At 40.1% G+C, this 21639-nt stretch overlaps 1 protein-coding gene across 1 annotated transcript; it reads right to left on the bottom strand.

Annotated features, from left to right (window-relative positions):
- Positions 1–38: 38 nt before the first annotated feature.
- LOC107042212 (microtubule-associated protein futsch) lies at positions 39–20854 on the bottom strand. The gene is made up of 7 exons (XM_015263140.1): positions 20449–20854; positions 19019–19216; positions 18209–18307; positions 17972–18144; positions 17719–17876; positions 3348–17626; positions 39–3272 (listed from the first exon to the last, which is right to left on the bottom strand). Exons 2-7 carry the CDS (start codon positions 19212–19214, stop codon positions 3103–3105), a joined length of 15075 nt encoding a protein of 5024 aa, XP_015118626.1. The 5' UTR covers positions 19215–19216; positions 20449–20854; the 3' UTR covers positions 39–3102.
- Between the last annotated feature and the right edge of the window lie 785 nt (positions 20855–21639).

Below are 21639 nucleotides of genomic sequence, written 5' to 3'. Positions count from 1 at the left end.
GAGGAAAGATATTCGAAAATCAAGACCCAAAATCCACGTAGTTTAATATATTTTACTATATTATCCTCATAATGTAGCGTAACATTTTTCTTTTCTTCCAATTTCTATTACATATATTAGTAATGGTAGTGTTTTATTAAATAATAATAATAATAATAATAATAACCATAGCACCATAAACCCTCATCGATTTCATAGCGTTGCTTCCCAAATAAATATAACACATTGGTCAACCCTGAGAGTCGAATGACCGGTGGAAAACATTGATTCTAATGACAATAAGCATACATTTATTGACTTATACGATAATGAAATTTTACTTTATAAATTCCCATGAATTTTCCAGAAATCGTAGAAATGACGTTCAACATTGTTACTTTATTTTGTTTGAATTTATCAATCAATTTTCAACATACAATCTTTAATGGGGAAATAAATTCTCAACATTTTGTGGGAATTGGCACCAAACATCAGATGTTTCACTTGTATTCTCTTCTGTGCCACCTGCTATAATTATTACAGTTAGCTAACACTATAGTATATTTTTTTGTTCTCTTTTCCATATTATTTTCTGGGAAAGCTCGTGTCGCTACATTAATAGCTCATCAAAATCTCATTTATGATTAATAATTTCATTTTCATCTCATCGTCGGTTTTTATTAATTTTATAATTTTAACATCCTACCTAGGTAGCTGGTCGTTATTTAATTATTCTTTATAAACAATGGATAAATGTAGTTATCTGACATCGTCGTATTTTCATTGTTTCATATTTTTCCCACCATTTCCAGTATTAAATTGCATTCAATATATGCAATATATAAAAAGCATTTGCCATCACATTCACAAATCGTAGAATCATCAGGATAATTATATTTTTCCTGTCTCGTAATTGTTCAGAAAAAGATGATAATTATCCTGATGTCTATGTATCGTACTTCTGCAAACTCTCTAAACCTGCTCAATAGTTATTATTATTATTAAATAATTGTTCATTGATATCAGAAGTATTTAAATGTTTTTCATTAATTTTATTCCCTCAATTGCCGTACCAATTTTAACGCTAATCTATGCCCCCATTTATGAATGTTTTTTTTTTTCAAATGTTTTGTCTATAGTTCCATCACTACAGTAATTATCACCGCCCAAAGAACAAGTACAAAAATTGAATTGTTTATTTTTTCCATTTAACTTTTTTGGTTTTCATGCTGTTTTATTGCCGCTTAGATACGTGGGTTTTTCATGTTTTTTTTTTGTTGAATTGTAATCGTTCCTCAAAAAAGCAGACTCGACGGACGGGTTGTTTATTAAGTCGTAATAATAATCACGTTAATGCGGGAGAGAAATGAAAAATCCTTTCCAAGTGGCTCAAAATCGAGCAAATATTGTATATCAATATCTAATATTTAATTTTTGGTTAATCACTTAAACGTTTTTGGATGGAAATTCAGTAATATGGCATAGTCGAGGGCGAATCATCATTTTCCAAGTCTGAATGTTTCAAGTTAAAACAAAACAACAGTGATTAATTTTTTTTTTTGAATTTATTATACTCAGTAATTCGCAAAGTTTGATTCAATAATTAATATTCCATACCGATTAGAGTGCTTCCTTATAGAGACAGTTTTATAATCAACGAATGTCAAAAGAATGTATACATTTATTAATTCGTATATGTCACTTTATTTTGATTCTCTTCCTTTTATTATTTCATTGTCCCTTCATATAAATCTTTTAAGGCAACTTATGCCAATATATTCATATCCTTTTTGTCAAGCCAACGTCAAGACAAACAGGTATCAAGGTTCTTCGTTTTACTTACCTTCCTTCCTATTATATTAAGCTCATTATCACATCCTGTATTGCAATGAAATATTAAGCATTTGTGCTTAATTATACTCTATAACTAATTTTGTTTATATGGAATTGAATAACAAAAAATTTTAGACTTTCATCAACTATCACTTTTATATTTTTCATATAATTTTTTTTTTTTTTTTTTTTCAATTTAGAAAAAGCCGATTATCCATTAGGCCAAGCTTTTGCTCATAAAATACGTATATACTTTAAATGAATATCAATAACTTTAATATAAATATTTTATCAGATAAAATGTCAAGCAGTGCATAATAAACGTTAAAATAACTCGATAAGCTTTTAAGCCGATTAAAACTATGATAATTTCGTTTTTGATCACAAAACTCACTCTCTAAGGAAGCCGATAAACAATTTCCTTCACAATACATTGCCCAATATTTTTCTCCAGTTACGTATGGGAAGGCATATATTGACCATAGCTATATAGATTATATTAGCTGTAAATTAATTTTGTGACTAGAAAAACTTGAATTATTGATGTTGTAATTGAATGAAATAAAGGCTTCGAATGTTGCAGATTTTACTCAGTTGTCCTTAAATTCATTCAACTGCAAAATCTATTCCGTCCATCCAAATTTAACATAATACAGTCTGTCGATACTGCTTGTTAAAATTATCTGGGATAAACTAAAAATAAACACGAATTCAAAGCAATAAGTATAAGTGCACAGAGAGATTAAATCCCACCGTATGGCAAATAATAAAGCATATAGCATGGTATTTCGTTTTCCTATTAAATGTCACAATCTCCTGCTGCAATTTATCACAATATTATTTACTTGTCTCACAGTCGGGATTTTTTTTTTCATATCAATTTGAACAAAAAGTTTTCGGTTTAATGACTGGCAGATGTTAGATTATCGAGAATCACGACTGGAAGTACTTAAGGCCCACTTGCATAATTCATCCTCCCTTAAATTTAACTTCAATGATCGCGTAATTATTCATTTATTACTTTGCCTGTAGATTATCTGTTTCATTCAATAATTTTGTGCTGCTCGGAATTGAATAATATGTCAAGAAAAAAAAATTGTCGTTACAACAAGACAATAGAGAATTTTCTTTTATGACAATTAGACCACTTTGAAGAATTAGTTCCTGCCGAGTGAGAAATGTTTCTCCCTTCGTTTTCTTTATTTTTCTTTTCGTAAGTAAATTAAGAGTCTGACGGTGATGTAATTTCGCTCAGAATTCGACTAGTAGAGCTGAGCATGCTGACATGTCCTAGAACTCTAGTCGATAAGCGCTACAGCTTGTTTCGTGATCTTGTAGATTAATGGTGCAACGCGATGCTGATGGTGACAGATCAATATGGTTAGCTGCGAGGGCTTCCTCATTGTCAGCTACCCAGTAGCCGAGAGTGTCGGTATCGTATGTAGGAATCATTGTCACTTCTGCAAGAAATCAGATTCGTTAATTTTCCTAAAATTAGAAATGCTTTCAATAACCTCATTAATAAAATTAATTACCGAGGTTTTTATTCTCCCAAGTCTTCTTGGCATCTAGCAGTGCATCATAAACTTCTCTACTAGGTTCAGTTCCACTGAATACGTAGTACCTAGCCCGTACACGTTTGAAAAACTCCAAACTGGCATAATAAGAGTTGCCATGATGTGGAACATAAGTCAAGTCCAGATAAACCGGCTGGACCTTCTTCGAGTCCTTCTTCTTCTCCTTGCTAGCTGGGCTATCAGATCGCTTCTTATTCTTCATATTCTCAGCTACAATTTTCTTTGGCTGTCTGCGCTCTTTCTTCGGAGTAGGGGGCATCGTTTTATTCGATGCCTCATCAGCAGTTGGAGCTGGTGATGGTAGTCTCAAGGGTTCCCCCCAGTCATTGATGACATCAAAGTTCAGAGAATCTGGCGACATATCCACTGATGAGCGGACAATTGGGGTTGAACGAAGATTGAATTTATCAGGTCGTTCGGGTGATGGTAGTTTCAGAGGGGTACCCCACCCCCCGATGGGATCCCCCTTGTCATGTTTATCATCTCCCTCATGTTCTTTCTCATGTTCTCTCAGTACTTTATCAACATCGTAATCAGCTACATCAGCGAATTGTCGTGAAGTGGTCATATGCTCGGCTCCTCCTTCAACCGATTGCTTCTCCAGTGAAAACTTTTTGAAAGAGAAATCCTTGTCATCTCCCACAGGTTCTGTAGGGTGACGAGGTTGAGGAACATCTGGTAATTTTCCGTAGAAACTACTGCTCATGTCAGCCGTCGAGAACTCTACATGCTTTTGATCACCCTTTTCGTAATGATAAACTTGAGACGTGGCTGAGAGAGGTGAATCTTCCTCTGAATCCTCATGATGTCGTTGTTCAGGCCAATGATGCCCAGAAATCTCCATTCCAGGCTCTGCTTGAGTCGTTTTAACATCGACTTTCTCCTCCACTACCACGGTTTCACCCCGTTCATTAGTTGTTTCTGTTACTTCTTTCGTTGTTGTGATAATCTCACCCTCATCCGACATTGTTCGGGTTTTTGTAATTGTTGTCTTTATGACTTCGTGAGAACGCAGACTGTCTGGCGTGTCTGTACTGGATCTACCTTCTGATAAATCTCGAATTTTATCAGGAGTTGATCTTCCTGAAGAGGAGGACATCAAACTCCGGCTAAGATCGACTTTCATCGCTCCTTTGTCATCAAATCCACTGATTATGCTAGGTTGGCCGTCAGACGCTCCATCATCATCTTCTTCTATTATCTCTCGTTTAACAATTGTTTTCTTGATGGTAGTTTCATACTCTGGGACTTCAGTCACGACGGTACGTTTAATAATAACTGGTTCACCTTCAGAATGATCTTTGTCCATTTTATCGGAGGATGCAGTGTCTGGCAGAGAATCTGGGGTTTCGGTTCTAGCACCAACATCAGGAGTTGATTTACCGGATAAAGTCGTTATGTGAGTAGTTCTAATTTCCGTCATACCTCCAACAAAGGCCTTATGAAATTGGCTTTCATACTTGTCATCATAGTGTCTGACTTCAGGAGTTGAATAGCCCGAGGACCTACGTTCTGGCGAGGACTTTCCAGACATGCCTTCCTCCTTGTATTGCGTAATCCCACCGCCTGTTCCGACGGATTCTTTATATTTCTCAAATGGATGATGCTCGTCATCATGTTCTTCTTTGATGGCTGGACTTTTTCGACTCGAATGTGCGGCCAAAGCATCTTCGTCAAGAAGACTTTCTCTTGGGATTTTTCTTTCAATCATGATGGACTCAATTATAATGAAGAGGGTATTCTCGTCTACTCCCTTCGACATTGAAATTTCGTGAAGAGTCTTCTGGGAAATTCGTTTCTTCTTTATGATGTACTCTTGTGTTACGTAGTCTTCAATGTTGATTCTTGTAGTGTGGGGTATCTGTGACAGCTTATCAGGTTCTGATAAACCCTTCGAAACCTCCATCTGTGTCTCGTCAATCACACTCACATCGTCAATTATTGATTCTCTCGGGATTTTCATTTTATCACAGATTTCGTAAATTGTTTCGATGACAATGTAATTTGGCACATCGTAGAGTGCTACTATCTCCTCGAGTGTTGCTCCTGTTATCTTTCGTTTCCTGGTTACATATTGGCTCATTATGTATCGTTCTATGTCGATACGTTTAGCTTCAGATACTTCGAAATCGTCTTCGGCTTCTTCACGTTGGAAGTGATCCTCATGGAATTCCGATAATCCTGAGGATTTTCGAGAAACAGATTTTACAATGTCGTCTTTATCCTCGAAAAGACTTGCTGCTCTAGATCTACCAAGGGGAGTTTTTTCTCCCGTATCGAAGAGACTGTGCGATCGAGATCTGTCTCGTGATGGTGCTTCTGGAAATTCTGCATCCTGTGGTTTATCAGCTGCTGGTGTCGGTTTTTGAAGAGAGGACTCTGTTGGCAAAGGAACTTCGGATTTATTGGCATGAATGGATGATTCTACTTGATGCAATGTGTCTTTTGCAATGACTTTTTCATCTTTGGTTGGTTCAATAGTTGATTTTTCAGAAGCCATGCTGGAGGATCTTGATCGCATACCCAAGCCTTTTTCAATTGGATCTTTCGCAAGTGAACCATCGTCTTTGCGTTGACTAGATGGGTCTGACGGCGCTGGAGATTTAGGAGGTGATGGTGATTTTGTATCAACTTTTATGTCTTCTGGCTTTTGCAGGATCAGCCCTGATGATTCTACAGATTTTCCTTCTAAACTTGCTTTTCTGGCTGAACAAGTCGCTTGGGATGAACCCGAGGATTTTTCACTTACTTTGTCGTCTTCTAGTTTTTCTGTTATCTTGAGAGAAAGAGTTGATGTAACGGCAGACGTATCCGTTGCATCTGGAGTTGGGCTCTCTCTTCTGGCTGGTGAAATGATTGCACTGGATTCCGTAGATTTCCCATCCGCTTTCGGGATGAGACTTTCTTTTCTGACTGGAGAAACATCGCGAGATGATGCCGAGGATTTTAAATCTTTTCCTGTTTCTTCTGGGTGTTGGGGTACCTCAGCTAAACTTTCCTTTCTGACTGGAGAGACACCTCGTGAAGACGTTGCTGATTTTAGAGCAACATCACCAGGACTTGGTGATTTCTGGTCGTGTATTTTAACATCCGTTGCATCTCCTGGGAGCTTCGCTGAAATTGAAGTCTCAATTACTTGCTTGTCTTCCAGGATGATGCTTTCTTTAGTAGTGGCGGCACTGACTGACGATTTCTCATCAATATGTTTTCCATCTTTTCCGTCAAACTGCTCCGATATACTCCTTTTCCTGACTGGTGACAGAGCGATTGGAGACCCTCCAGATAAACTAGTTTCCTCTATTGATTTGACGTCAATAGATGCCCGAGGAGTGTCAGTCAGCGAGACTTTTTCATCTGGACTAGGCTTTTTCTTGTCAGTAGTCTCCACTTCGTGTTTGATCTCAATAGATGCCGTTAGAGTACCGTTAATCGAGACTTTCTCATCCGCAATAGGCGTTCTCTTGTCGGCAATCTCCTCTTCGTGTTTGATGTCAATAGATTTCTTCGGACTACCGCTAATCGAGATTTTGTCATCTGGGCTAGATGCCTTTTTATCAGCAGTTTCATCGTGTTTCGTATCAATAGATGCCCTTGGAGTACCACTAACCAAGACTTCTTCATCTGGACTGGATGATTTCTTGTCGATAGCCTCTTCTCCTAGTTTGATATCGATAGATGCCCTAGGTGTACCACTAATGGAGATTTTTTCATCTGGGCTAGATGTCTTCTGAGGGGTTCCCTCCTCATGTTTGATGTCAATAGATGCCTCTGGAGTATCACTAATTGAGACTTTTTCATCCGGACTAGGAGTTTTCTTATCGGCAGTTTCCTCTTCGTGTTTGATGTCGATAGATGCCCTTGGAGTGCCACTAACTGAGACTTTTTCATCCGGACTAGGAGTTTTCTTTTCGAGAGTTCCCTGTTCCTGTTTGATGTCAATAGATGCCCTTGGAGTATCACTAATTGAAGCTTTTTCATCTGGGCTAGGAGTTTTCTTGTCACCAGTTTCCTCTTCGTGTTTGATGTCAATAGATGTCCTTGGAGTATCACTAATCGGAACTTTTTCATCTGGACTAAGCGACTTCTTGTCGATAGTCTCTTCCCCTAATTTCATATCGATCGGTGCCCTTGAGGTACCACTAATTGGAACTTTTTCATCTGGACTAGGTGACTTCTTGTCGGCAGCCTCTTTTTCCTGTTTGAGATCAATAGATACTCTTGGGGCATCACTAACTTCGACTTTCTCATCTGGACTAGGTGTTTTTGTGTCGGCAGTCCCTTCTTCCATTTTAATATCGATAAATGCCTTGGGAGTGTCAGTAACTGAGACTTTGACATCCGGACTAGGTATTTTCTTATCACCAGCACTCTCTTCTTTTTCATCGGGACTACGTGTTATTGTGTCGGCAGTCCCTTCTTCCATTTTAATATCGATAAATGCCTTGGGAGTGTCAGTAACTGAGACTTTGACATCCGGACTAGGTATTTTCTTATCACCAGCACTCTCTTCTTTTTCATCGGGACTACGTGTTATTGTGTCGGCAGTCCCTTCTTCCATTTTAATATCGATAGATGCCCTGGGAGTGTCACTAACGGACACTTTTACATCCGGACTAGGTGTTTCCTTCTCGTCAGCACTTTTTTCTTTTTCACCGGGACTAGATGTTTTTTTGTCGGCAGTCCCTTCCTCCATTTTAATATCGATAGATGCCTTGGGCGTTTCACTAACGGAAACTTTGACATCCGAACTAGGTATTTCCTTATCACCAGCACTCTCTTCTTTTTCACCGGGAGTAGGTATTTTTTTGGCGGCAGTCCCTTCTTCCATTTTATTATCGATAGAAGCCCTGGGAGTATCGCTAATCGAAACTTTGACATCCGGACTAGATGTTTCCTTATCGTCAACACTCTCTTCTTTTTCATCAGGACTAGATGTTTTTTTGTCGGCAGTCTCTTCTTCCATTTTAATATCAATAGAAGCCCTGGCAGTATCGCTAACTGAAACTTTGACATCCGGACTAGATGTTTCCTTATCGTCAGCGCTCTTTTCTTTTTCACCGGGACTAGATGTTTTTTTGTCGGCAGTCCCTTCCTCCCTTTTAATATCGATAGATGCCTTAGGAGTGTCACTAACAGACACTTTTGCATCAGGACTAGGTGTTTCCGTATCGTCAGCACTCTCTTCTTTTTCACCGGGACCAGATGTTTTTTTATCGGCAGTCCCTTCTTCCATTTTAATATCGATAGATGACTTTGGAGTGTCACTAACTGAAACTTTTACATCCGGACTAAGTGTTTTCTTATCGCCAACAATCTCTTCTTTTTCGCCGGGAACAGGTGTTTCCTTGTCAGCCGTCCCCTCTTGATGTTTGATGTCAATGAATGCCTTTGGAGTATCACTGATTGAGATTTTTTCATCCGGGCTAGGCGTTTTCTTATCGGTAGTTGCCTCTTCATGTTTGATGTCCATAGAGGCCCTCGGAGTACTGCTGATCGAAACTTTGTCTTCGGGGCTGGATGCCTTCTCACGATGCTCATCAGTTTTGGAATCAATTATCGTGGTTGGAGTTGATAAAATTGTTTCCTCAATCAAAGAATGAGTATCCTTAGCAGGAGAGGTATCACGAGGGGATGCTAATTTAGGACTTGGTGATTTCTTATCGAGAAGGTTTCCTTCGGATGTGATATCAATTGATGGCCTAGGGCTTGCAGTTCCTTTTTCACTCATCGCTATACTTTCTTTCCGAGCTGGCGAAGTTTCCCGTGGAGATATTGAAGATTCAATTACAGGGCTGGGGGATTTCTTGTCAAGTGCAACGTCTTCAGATTTCAAGTCAACTGACGCTCTGGGAGTTGATATTTTGTCCTCCAAAACTAGACTTTCTTTTTCGATTGAAGAATCGTGAGGAGTAACTGAGGACTTGCGACTTTCAGTGACAGGACTCTGCGATTTCTTTTCGATTCCAACCTCTCCAGATTTTAAATCAACTGATTCCTCCTCCAAATCACTCGTTGGCAATTTCTTATCAGATACTAAACTCTGCTTTCTAATTGGTGAAGTATCACCTGGAGATGTTGAAGATTTGATACTTGCAGCAAGAGGACTAGGTGATTTCCCATCACCAATTTTCTCCTCAGATGTGATGTCCATAGATAGGCGCGGACTCGCTGACTCCTTTTCTTCAACGGCAATACTTTCTTTGCTCATCGGAGATGTATCTCGTGGAGACACTGGGCTTTTGACACTCTCGGCAGGACTTGGAGATGCTCTGTCAATTCCTGTTTCAACCCTTGCATCTTCTAATTTTCCAATACTCTTCTTCCTAATTGGTGAAACTCCTCCGGCCGATTTTGGAGAATGTTCAGAATCAATTATTTTTTCTTCATGTTCTGTTGGAACCGCACTTGGCAATACCTTTTCATCAACAGTTAAGCTTGCTTTCTGAATTGGAGAAATGGAACCAACTGGACTTGGCGCAACCTTCTCATCTGGCTTCGTAGCTGCTTCAAGCGTCTTTTCTTCTTTATCATGGCTAATACTTTCTTTTCTGACTGGAGATGGTGAGGTCACAGTAGGTGATAGTGTGCCGGTTTTTTCTACTTTTTCATCAAGTTTTTCAACAGCTGAACTCTCTTTTCTCAATGGTGAAACATCGCGCGAAGATAATGGTGACCTTCCATCAGCTATACTCGGGGCTGGAGATTTTTTGTCATCTACCTCAGTTTTAACGTCACCCTCAACAACAAGACTTTCTTTCCTAACTGGAGAGACTTCCCTAGATGATTTTGTTGATCTGGCATCTCCAACGCTTGAAACGGGTGATTTTCTATCATCAGTTGCAATATCAGTTTTGGTGTCTGCAGATCCAATGAGTAAACTTTGTTTACGGATCGGTGAAGTCTCCCTAGATGATTTTGAGGACATGATCTTTGTAGGACTTGGAGTTGGTGATTTTTCCTGGGCATCTGTTCCAATCTCCTCATGTTTGATATCATCCTTGACAGTGTCAGGTTCTTTTGAATCGGGAGATACATGCTCTTCAGATGGTGCTGATGATTTATCGAGAATGACTGAAACTTGAGTTGTAGTTTCCACAGTAGCATCCAAAGAATCTTTTCCTGCAGTCGAACCACCCTCTTTCATTGGAGAAATGTCCTTTGGCGATGTTGGCGATTTACTATCGGCAATTCCGTCGATCTTATCTTTCTCCACTAATTTTTGGTCATCCAATGTGTCAAGTGTAGATGATTTCTTATCTTCATCGTCCTTTTCCGATGTAATACTTGCTTTTCGAAGTGGTGAAGTGACTTTTTCTGTTTTCAATTCTGCAACACCCATGCTTGGCGCTTTCTCAATCGCTTCAATGAATTTGTTTTCTCCTAATTTTTCAATCGGCCGTGATGAAACCACCGGAGAAGGTGGTGATTTGATAGACTCTTTTTCATCCAGTTTGTCTGACGGGCCATCCAGTTTTCCCTCTTCTTTAGGGACAGGGCTTTCTTTAGAAATAGGTGAAGATGCGCGACTAGAACCTGATTCCTTCACTCCTTCCTCTTCTTTTTTGGTTGTTGCCATATCAGGAGATGCAGTAGATTTTCCTGCTTCTGGACCTGGGCTGGGGGATTTTCTTTCTATTGTTTTATCTTCAATTTTTAGTTCGAGAGCTTTATCGCTTGGGACGACCGTTGCAGTTGTCTCTGTTTCCTCACCAGCATCTGTTTTTACTAGTGGCACAATTTCTTCTTTTTCTGTATCCACTACACTTTTTTTTCTAAGGGTCGAATCTGCAACATCTGAACTTGGTGCTGTAATTGGTGTTACACTCGTCTCGTGAGCAATATCTTTTCCATCAGTTTTGACAATTAGTTCTTGACTTGGAGGAGCATCTTTTATTGAGGTATCTATCGGCGCAGGCGTCATCTCATCCTGAGTTAGGGATCCAATACTGGAAGATCTTGATTTATCGAGAACCACTTCCATTTTTTCTTTTTCCATCGTGTCTTTGATCGGTGTAGGTTCTTGTTCTGCAGACGGTGAGACTTTTTCTTCCTGTTTCGGTACTTGTTGGAGTGTTTTTTCGTCTGAAATGGGTTTGGCATCAACTACATCGCTTTTCGAAGATTCCTTCAATGGAGACTCGGCAAAAACACTCTCTGCTGGTGAGACATCTTCAATTTTATCAAAATCTGATGGTTCCTTATCGAGTTGATCAAGATGCAGGTCTTTAATGGCCTTCTCGGGTAAAGGCGCTTTGGAAATCTTCTTCTCTTCAGCTTTAGATTTTTCGATGCTGTCATCCAAGGTTTGTGAATCTCGAATGCTCGTAGGAGATTTGTCTAGGCTGTCCTTCGTCGAAACGCTGTCTTTCTCCGGAGTACTTTCATGTGAATGCAACGAATCTTTATCTGGTTCAGTTTTTATTGGAGAGCCCTTCAGAGAATCTTCAGGAGTGGTTGCTTTAGCGAAAGTTATGCTGCCAGTTGGACAGATGACAATTTCGTCACCACCATCCTCACTAGTTGTTGTAACGATCATTCGTCGGACTGTTGATGATTCCTCATCTGCTTCTGACTGAAGGGCAGTAGTTTCTTTTGTAAGATGTGGTTCACTAGCATCTCCCTTTTGAACCTCTGCCACTGATAATTTTCGATCCTCGGCGAATTTTTTCTCCTCTGGTTCTGTAATAGTTTTTTCAGTAACAGATGCTTGGGGTTTGTCCCTCAATGATTTGTCGATGAGTTTTTCATCGGCTTCTATGACGTCACTGGTATCATCCTCCAAAGCCTCTTCCCGTTCCATTTGATCTGTCTCAATTTTCTTCTCCTTCTCCAAAAATTTATACTCTTGTTCGACAGCTTCGAAACCATCATGAACCTTCTCCGAAGTAAGCTTTTCCTCTTTCAATGCCTCGGATTTCATACCATTCCAAATCGCTTCGGGAATGTCAACGACTGAATTTTTCGATAATTTTTTCGTAATGATAATTTTTTCAATTATTTCAATCACTACGTAAATAGGGATTTTTCGCGTTACGTGTATTTCTTCAATAATTTCCCGCGTAAATTTCTTCCCCTTAGCAACATAACTGTCCAGAATGTCAGATTCGGCGCGATGGATATTTTCCACTTCTTCTGCCGATGGAACAATGATGAAATCTTCGAGTTGCTGATCTTCATCTACACTCTTCCCTTCTTCTTCTTCTCCCTCGCTTGCGGCGTCTGACTTCAATTTCTCCCAAGTTGCGTCATTGATGTCCACAAGCGATTGCTTCTGCAATTTCTTTTGAATTATTATGTATTCTATAATCTCAATGATAACATATATAGGAACTCGTTGTCTAACATGAATTTCGTCAATAATGGTTTGCGTTATCTTCTTATTCTTAGCTAAATATTCGTTCAATATTTCTGATTCCACGTCAGATCGGTTTTTATCCGTAACTATTGAGTCATCCTCGTCTTTTGGAGATTCGCCCTTCGCATCGGCGCTTTTCTCCTTCTCATCCAATTCAACAATATCTTTCTTGGTTTGTTCATCTAACAGTAGAATATTGGCATCAACAACGACACTCTCCTGTGGCACTTTTTTCTTCATGATTATTTCCTGAATAACGTGAATAATTTGTTCCCTAGGAACTCGCTTAATTAAAATTATGTATTCAATTATTTCAATGGTAATTTTCTCATTCCTGATGAAAACTAGCTGCTCAATTATCTCATCAATATTTTTGGCAGATTCGATAATGCTTTGAACTTCCGTTGGAAGCCCTGGTCTTGGCAAATTTGAAACAATCATCTCCTTTTCAATGTGGCTCTGAAGTTTTTCATTTGGGAATTTTGGAGATGGTGGAACTGAATCCGGTGTTACCATGACGTACTCGGCAGTAGTAGGAGCTATCTTATGTTCAAGTGAAATTTGGGTTGGTTCAATTTCCACTGAATCACGTCTCTCTTCTTTGAAATCTTGCTCTGGAGAATCGTGTTTTTGTTCGCGTTCAGGCACTGCAATTTTTTGACAAACTTCTTCAACACCTGCTTCCATAACATCGATTCCCTCGTGTTCAGTGGTACTATGTTCCGGAGGGTGGGCTGGGGCAATATCTTTCATTAAATCTTCGCAAATAGCTTTTGCATCAGTTTTGTCTGAAATTTGTTCTTTGCCATCTGGAATGGCAGGTTCTTCTGCAACAGTTTTCTTGATGCAAGGTTCCTCTTTGCATTCCAGTAACGGAGAAGCTTTCTTCTCTATTACTTCTTCAATTTCGTCTTTCTGAGTAGGGATTTTAGCCGACGTTTCGAAAAGGGCCTTTTCGAACAAAAAGTCATCTTCCTTCAAAACTTCTGCGACTTTTTTGACAATTTCGGTGACATCTTTGGGTTTCTCATCAAGAACAATACCTGCAGTTCCAGCTAATACCTCACCTACTTCGCGAACAGCCTCTTTCATATCTCTAACTAGGTCAGTAGCCTCTTCTTCTTCATCATCTGCAGGAACAACAAAGTGGACTTTTTCAGGTTCTTTCTCATTTACTTCAATGCCATGCATCTGCGGTTGAATCTCTTCTAATTTTTCAACAACTTCATCAAGAGTATCTTTAACCTCATCCTTGGTAGTTGCAGCGAGTTGTGCAGCTCGTTTGAATTCCTCTTCAACGATTTTTTCTTCTAAAGACTCGAGGGAATCGCGGAGACTGTCTTTCACAGTTTTAAATTTCTTGGAGGCTTCCTCGAGAAGAGCTTCAACGCCATCTGCATCCTCCAAGTCGTCAAGAGCTTCAGTTGATTTTTGTAGGCCATCGAGTGGAATTTCCGTATTCCTTTCCTCTGATTGAGAAGATTTTGGTGGAGCAGTTGTCGGAATTGTAGCTTCCGCGGGTTTTTCAGGCTCCTGTTCTTGCTCTTTCTCATCAGTTTTGGGGAGATGGATTTCAGAAATAGCAGCAGGTGCTACATCATGGTGAACCTCTTCTTTGGGAGAACCTGATTTGGATGAAGATTTCTCGTCAATATCTTTTTCCGATTCTCTCCTTCCTTTTCCGGTCAACTTGTCCATTCCTCTTTCAAATTTATCCGCAACTTTACCAAAGAAGCCAAGCACACCTTTTTGCTCTTTACTTGGTGATTCTTTCAGTTCTTGAGGAGCACTCACTGGCACTTGAGCTTTCTCATCTTTTGATTTCTCAAAGTCTTCCATTTTATAGAGCTTTGGATCAACCTCCTCGTGCACCGGGAGATCCGCTACTTCATCGGGGGTTTTAACGATGTCTCTCTGAAGTACTTGAGGGCCCTGGCGTACATTAAACATGCGTACCTCAGGTTTCACTTCACTCGGTTCGGTCGTCAATGGCATAATCTCTTTGGGTTTTTGTGGAACCTCGGCTTTCTTATCTTCAATAGTTTTTTCAGTTGTTGGTGGCTTCGCAGCATCCACGGAAATTCTCTCGTCTTCAGGCAACGTCGGTGCAGTAGTAGTAGCACCTGACTCGATTGTTGATATACGCTCTTGAGATTCCTCCATTTTCTCTTTTGTTTTTTCAACTTCTGGTTTTACATCGGTATCCGTTGTTTTCTTCTCCGAAGAATCCAATTTCTCCGGACTCAAACTGGATGGTTCTTTTGTTATATCCTCACTATCTTTCTTGCCTGAATCCTCTTTCTCCTCTGTTTTCTGGAGAATTTCCGTTGCTGATGTTATTATACCTTTCATCTCCTCTTCGAGCTGCTCTTTGTACTCCGCCAGTGGTGTGGTGTCTTTATCCGGAGTCTTTTCTACTTCCGGATGAGATTTCTTTTCAGATGCATCATCACTCTTCTCACGCTCCTCTATAATACCCTTTTCCACAGCCATTTCTTTCTCCTCACCTTCGTCCTCCTCTTCATCTACCTCGTCCTCCTCTTCTTCTTCCAATTCGTCAGGCTCCAATTCCTCCTCATCAACCACCTCTTTTTCGTCGTACTCCTCACTATCTTTGAGAATTTTCTCTTTCTCGGATTGAGCAGCATCCAATAAATGCTTGTGCTCAGTTTCACCACTGTGCACGGAATCTTCGGTGTCACCCTCCTCCTTTTCAATAATGAGGTACTCATCCTCCTCCTCAGTCAATTGCTCCTGACTCGCTTTCCTAATTGGTGATTTTCGTGGTACTTCATCAATGTCAGCGGTGACATCGTCCTCAGTCATGTCTTCGGTGATATCCTTTTTATCAGTAGCATCCCCTGTAACCTCATCCTCGCCTTCGATCCTACTCTCCTTTCTTGCTACTTCAATTCTCTCAGCTTTCTGTAATACTGCCTCAATCTCCTCAACCACTTGGCGTTCCTCTTTAAGATCTGCCAGAACCTTGGACTCAATTGAATCTAGTGACATGTCCTCTGATTTCTCTGTCAAACATTTGTCAGTGAATTTATTCATTGAATCAATTTCAATTGCTGATGGTGTTGATACAGTTGATGAATCCGCAGTGCCTTTTTCCGTCTTTATTTTCCTCATCACTCCATCTTTATCAGATTTTACGGAGGCTGTTGGAGTGCTTTTTGCAGATTTTATTGGACTACCCGCAATGAATTTTGCTTTGCTGGGACTTCCACTGGGTTTTGGCCTACGTGGTACAGCTTTCTTCTCCGAGGGCGGAGCAGGTTGGGCTTTTGGTTTAGCCGGAGCCTTTGACATACTCATTCTCTCGATATTTTTCTGCTCAACTACTTTTCGATTATTAGCATCTTTAGCACTCTTTGGTGCAGCAGCTGGCAAAATTTTAGTTGCTGCCTTCGGTGCTGATTTTGTTATTGCTGCTGTCTTCACCTTGTCCTCGGGTTTAGGTGATACTCCATTGACCATTTTCTTCGGTGTGGGTGCTTTCGTCTTCTTCTCAGTTGTTGCTTCAGGCTTTGTTTTCGGAAGTGAAATTTTTTGGGCTGGTTCCTTAGTAATTTTTTTCTCCTTGCGCTCGGGTTTGGGTTTCGTTTCTTTGATTGCCGCAGTCTTCTCAGTTTCCGGTTTAGTTTTTATCATTTCAGTCTTTTTAACATCATCTTTAACAATTTTCTTCGTCTCTTTAACATCCTTCAATTCCTTATCGATTTTCTTGGCGTCTTTCACACCATCCTCTTTGATATCACCCTCAATTTTCTTGTTCTCAACAATTTCTCGCTTTTTCGGAATGGGTTTCGGTTTTTCCTCAGCCTTTTCTGGTTGGGTCAATTCAATTTTCTGTTTGGTTTCCTCTTCACGCTTAACCTTACGTGCTTCCATAGCACGTTTAGTTTCTCTATCCATCAGACTCATCTTCTGGATCTTCATTGGTTTATCCTTGAGTGCAACTAACGAAGCCGAGGGTGATATGCTTTTTGCCGTGCACCTTGGATGCTTGAGAAATTCGAGATGCCTCAGACGTTCAATGCCTTCAAATATTTTGTGCTGCGGCGTACTACCTGGAAATAGTATTCTTGTTATCGTGTCCTCGGGATTGGCAGGCTGCCATACTAATAATGCACATATTGATACTAGATTTTGAATAGGAAATGTCAAGTTATTTGAGTCTTTCTTGTGTGAACCAGCGAATAATTTCCAGTCGCCTGCATTCCACTTCGACAGGAATTCACGTACTTCCCGGCTGTCCTTAGTAGGACTCAAGACATACATGTCTAGAGTGCCATGGCCAACTTTATGATAAAGATTTATTGGCTCAGGGTCTCTGTAGCACGGATGCGGCCGGAGATTTATGTGCTTGAGATTAAGCATCATCTCTTGTCCCAATTCGGTTAGACTCAAAATCAATGGATCAAGATCTTTATCTCCATCCGGCGAATTAGAATGTTTCCGCTCGACGAGATTGCAGAAAAAGTGACCAATTTGAGGATAGACTTGCATCTCTCGTTTCTTGCGGAGAACACTAGACATACCCCCAACGTTGCTATTATTCATGCGCGTTAATAAGACAGCATCGAGGCGATCTAAATGTCTAGTGAAATCCCAGAAGCATGATTTCCTGGCGAAACCACCGTCAACCAACATATTGAAACCGTTAATTCCGAAGAGGGCTGCATCACCCTGACCACCAGGGAAGACGTACAACGTTGGATGACTGAATCGAATATTGCCAACCACATCGGATGGTTGCATCAGTTGGTCCAGCGCTAGTGGCACTAGATACTGGCTGATGTAATTCGTAAAACTTGTTATTGCGGGAACGCCCGCTGTTAACACATCGTCGGGGTTTAGTCGAACTCTACAGGACCTACATCATTAAGTTTTTTTTAACATTATCGTTCGACATCTGCGGACACTTACCAAATTATTACTCTATCGTGCCATTTATTATTTATTTACCTAATACAGGGTTCCTTGGATAAACGCTGCATTAACCATTCGCCAATGGCTGCGCAATTAATGTCGACAGTTACGCTATTTTCATAAGCTCGAAGCACTCTCTGCACATCGTGCTCGTTAAATGCGTCCAAAAAGTCAGCAAGACTGAAGGTTCCATCCTTCAAAATTGAATACAACAACAATTCTTTTCAATTGTCTTTACAGAAAAAAATTAATGTCAATAATTTGTGTCATTAGAATCAGAATGTCAGACCTGCAGTATCCAGGAACCATTCTCACTGAACGTATAGCCGGCGTGAATGATGTGCCGATGCTTCGTGAAACTAGCGAGTAAATTTCGAATGCATTGAAGTAATGTATTTGACTGCGGGTGAATTAAAATTTCCGTCACGAGATTCTCAGTTGCGTATTGAATCAATCGTTCACCTGCAATACCCAACATTTTTCATAACCGTGCTCATGGACCATTGTGCTAATCTTTCGAATTTACCATTTCTAGCTTCTTCACCCTCGGGTGCTTGAGCAACCAAAGCTTGAAGTTCCTTCTCCAAGTCGACATGACAGTTGTCTTTGTCCCACGACAAAAACCCTTGAAAAAAACCAACGATAATTGAGCATCATTGAATGTTTTTTTATTCATAAACTATAACAGAAAAGTTAATGGTTTATCTGAAATTCGGCTGAAAGTGAAATGTCTGCCGATCGATTCGGCCCAGTAAGAACCACGTGACGGGGGGTGCGGCGTCGGTGACGTCACCGGGACCGCCCTAAGTAAAGCAGCGCAATCTCTTTTTCCCTTTTTTTTTCATTTCTTCATTCCCTTATTTTTCAAAAAAAGTCCACTCTGTCGGCTCCTTTGTTACCGCTAAATTCCTCTCGCACGTTTAATAGAATTTGGAAACGTAAGTAGTTAGTCCCTCGCACGGACGAATGAAATTCAAAAATGGGTAAATTTTCGAGTGCTCAAGATGTTCCTCTGCGCTGTGCGATATTTTGTCGCCGTCAAGGCCAGGTTCAAGAACAGAATAGCAGCGCGTCTGATCTCGATTTGGATGAAGTGCAGAGAGAAAGGACAAAAAAGTAAAAGAAAGGCTACAGCATAGGAGGGAAAAGATGAGGGGAACGGCCGAATACCAGTGATAAATTTAGCCTATCTTAGTATTTTCACGAAGGAATAAGTACATGGGGGTTTGTCCTGAATTATTGTCCGCTGAGTGTGTTTCTTCTATTTTGTTTTCTATTTTTAAATTGACAAAGACAAATTTACCAAAATTTTTCTTTTTTTTTTAAATTTTTTTACCTTTGGCAATTCGATTGAGAATGAGATCTTTGTGCTGTGCATTATGAGGCTCAGGAAGAACGACAAGTAAGTAACACCCGCTTAGGGGTGACGGTGGTGGATGTTGAGATCCTGTCGTTGGTGTACCAACCATTGCTGCTGGTATAGCAGGTTTTTCCGGCTCACCTTCACTCTTTGGAGGGTCCATTGTACTCATACCTTGGGGAAATAAATTTTTCAAATAAAAATTAATTATTTTGACGCAATTATTCTCCCAAATTTCAGCTATTCAAGTTATAAAACGCACAATAATTTTAAATTCAATCAATATTCACCTGGCCAATAGAAATTACCCCGGAGTGGCTCAATCTCTCCGATATAAGAAAAATCTTTAACGTGGACAAAAAAAAACTAAATCAAAAGAAAATTGTCTGACCCGGCGAAATCTACTGCGCAGGATCTAGAGTGCTCTCCTGCGTAAAAGTGATATGTACTGCCGAATAGCGTTTGCGCATTTATGATTCATGTTAAATGCGCCTTATGTCCAAGATAATCACTGAATGTGAAATTAATTTTTTAAAGATGCGAAATATTGCCACCCCTCGGTGCGATCAAACGACGATAAATAAATAAATTTTCAATGTTTCTGATGAAATAAATGTGGTGAACGACACACAACGAGCCCCCGAAATATCGATCCACCCGGCTTAGTCATCTATATACACCTAATGGTGCCGGTCAATTTTTCCAACATAAATTCACTTCTTATTCCTTCGGAAAAAGAAGAGAAAAAAAAGAGAAAGTCTTTTTCTCGAATTCCATCATTTTTTCCCCCACAGGAATGAAAGGAAATTCGCCCGGAGGATTCATAAAATTTCAATAAACGGGATCACGGAATTGAAAAGACGTATTCATGGATCGTGAAAAGATTTCGAAATGCTCGTGCGGAAATTCTATTCAACCTCTTTCAAATATTGCAAGTCTTAAATTCATGTGACACATGCGGTATATCCTGCGGAAGAAAACTATATATATATATAAAATTTCAACTTTGTGAGTCAAGCTCCCCCTTCCCCCCCTTTCCCTACCCTGCTGTATAGTTGCCGCATTGCCCTTAGTAACAACCCCTCCCAGCACCTAACCTCCTGTTTTTTAAATTCTGTCTTCACCATTTCAATTCCAGCTAATAAATTTTACACGCGATGAGAATAAATTATTCCCGATTTAACAAACTAGTATTACATCAGATGGTCTTTATAGACTCTGAGCAAGTTCACAAATTTCAATGACTCCAGTAGGGCTTCTCGAACGTAGGCTTACATCATAAATTAAAAGACATTTTTCCAACTGCAGAAGCCCACCGAATAATTCAAGAAAAACTATGAAACTACCCCTCCTTAATTGGTTCAACTAAATTAATTAACGAAGCGATAAATTTATAGATTACTTACCAAAAAAATTGGTATATCTTCTACGTGAATTTTACCCAACTCTTGCACAAAAAAATTCCAATATGTTCTAAATAAGCGAAGCAGTGAGGAAAGATTAACTCTCAATATAAAAACTGTTTAACCCTAATTATAAAAAAAAAACCGTCACAACGCCGATAGTCCTGTAGAATCTTCACCGCTGGAGGGATTGATGCACCAGGAATTCGAGAGACGTTAAACCCTTGCAATGAAACTAAATGAGGGCTTTTAAACTTGTTAATTGTTAAATCAAAGTAAATTCGACGGAAAACGATTGGACATGAGAACAATTCGAATACTCCTACGTAATACGAGATTTTATGAATTTTTCGGGGTGTATAGCACAGCTCGACTGTCGAAAGAAAGGAAGCCTTGGCAGCAGCTCACATTGAGGGCTGCCGGCTCTCTGACAGGCTCCATGGGAAGCCCTCGCCGCTTGCGCGCTCTCACTTGCGCCTGGGGGAAAACGCAGAGAATTCCCTCTCCACAATTTTCTACCCGCTACCCGACGCAGTGACGTTTACCCTCTCCTCTCCCTCTCCAACGATTGTCCAACAAATCGAGCAATGTCATTGGTTGACGCGTGCCAAACTCACCCCTTGAGTCTCCCTCCTCGCCCCTTTGATCCTATTTCATTGCTACAAAATTATTACATTGGGTTTGTGTCAGTAGAAAATCGTCAATAGGTTTTCTGCTGGACATGGAGACTGGATGGCTGGCTGGCTGGCTGGCTGCCTGGCGAATGACCCTTTCCACTTGCGTTCAACCTTTTTAATTCCCTTCGTCCAAATAATCAAGCGCCAATGCGGTATCAGCGTAGACGCATTTTTCAACATGTCTGAGAATTTGCTGTTACCTTATTGAGACAAGGTGTGATTCGAATTCATATTAGGTTTCAGTTCTTGACTAACAATAACGCTTGGATACACTTGCATAACGGCGTTTGGCTGGTGTAACGGTGATTTGATCCGTTCGAAATCATTTCATTTTCATTAAAATATATCAAGCACTTTCGGCGTAGATTCTCTCCCCTGTTGTTTGTGTTTCTATTTCTGGCTAATGATAGGGATCATTATGTTGTAATAATGGAGTTGTTGCATGTCATCGAGGTGGGGGATTATGGGAACCGTGACAATCATAAATTTATCCGTCATTAATATTCGGCCAAGGAAA

The sequence above is a fragment of the Diachasma alloeum genome, unplaced genomic scaffold, assembly GCF_001412515.2.
Source record: "Diachasma alloeum isolate Michigan unplaced genomic scaffold, Dall2.0 Dall_scaffold_00430, whole genome shotgun sequence".
NCBI classification, from domain to species: Eukaryota; Metazoa; Arthropoda; class Insecta; order Hymenoptera; family Braconidae; genus Diachasma; species Diachasma alloeum.
This window is presented reverse-complemented; position numbering and strand designations above follow the sequence as displayed.

Bases quoted from the DNA above. Each gene is read 5' to 3' on its own strand.
- LOC107042212 (XM_015263140.1), bottom strand. From the start codon at position 19,214: ATGAGTACAATGGACCCTCCAAAGAGTGAAGGTGAGCCGGAAAAACCT. The intron at 18,145-18,208 runs GTAAATTCGAAA...TGGGTATTGCAG, and splicing joins GGGTGAAGAAGCTAGAAATG to GTGAACGATTGATTCAATAC. The intron at 17,877-17,971 runs GTCTGACATTCT...TCAATTTTGAAG, and splicing joins ATGGTTCCTGGATACTGCAG to GATGGAACCTTCAGTCTTGC.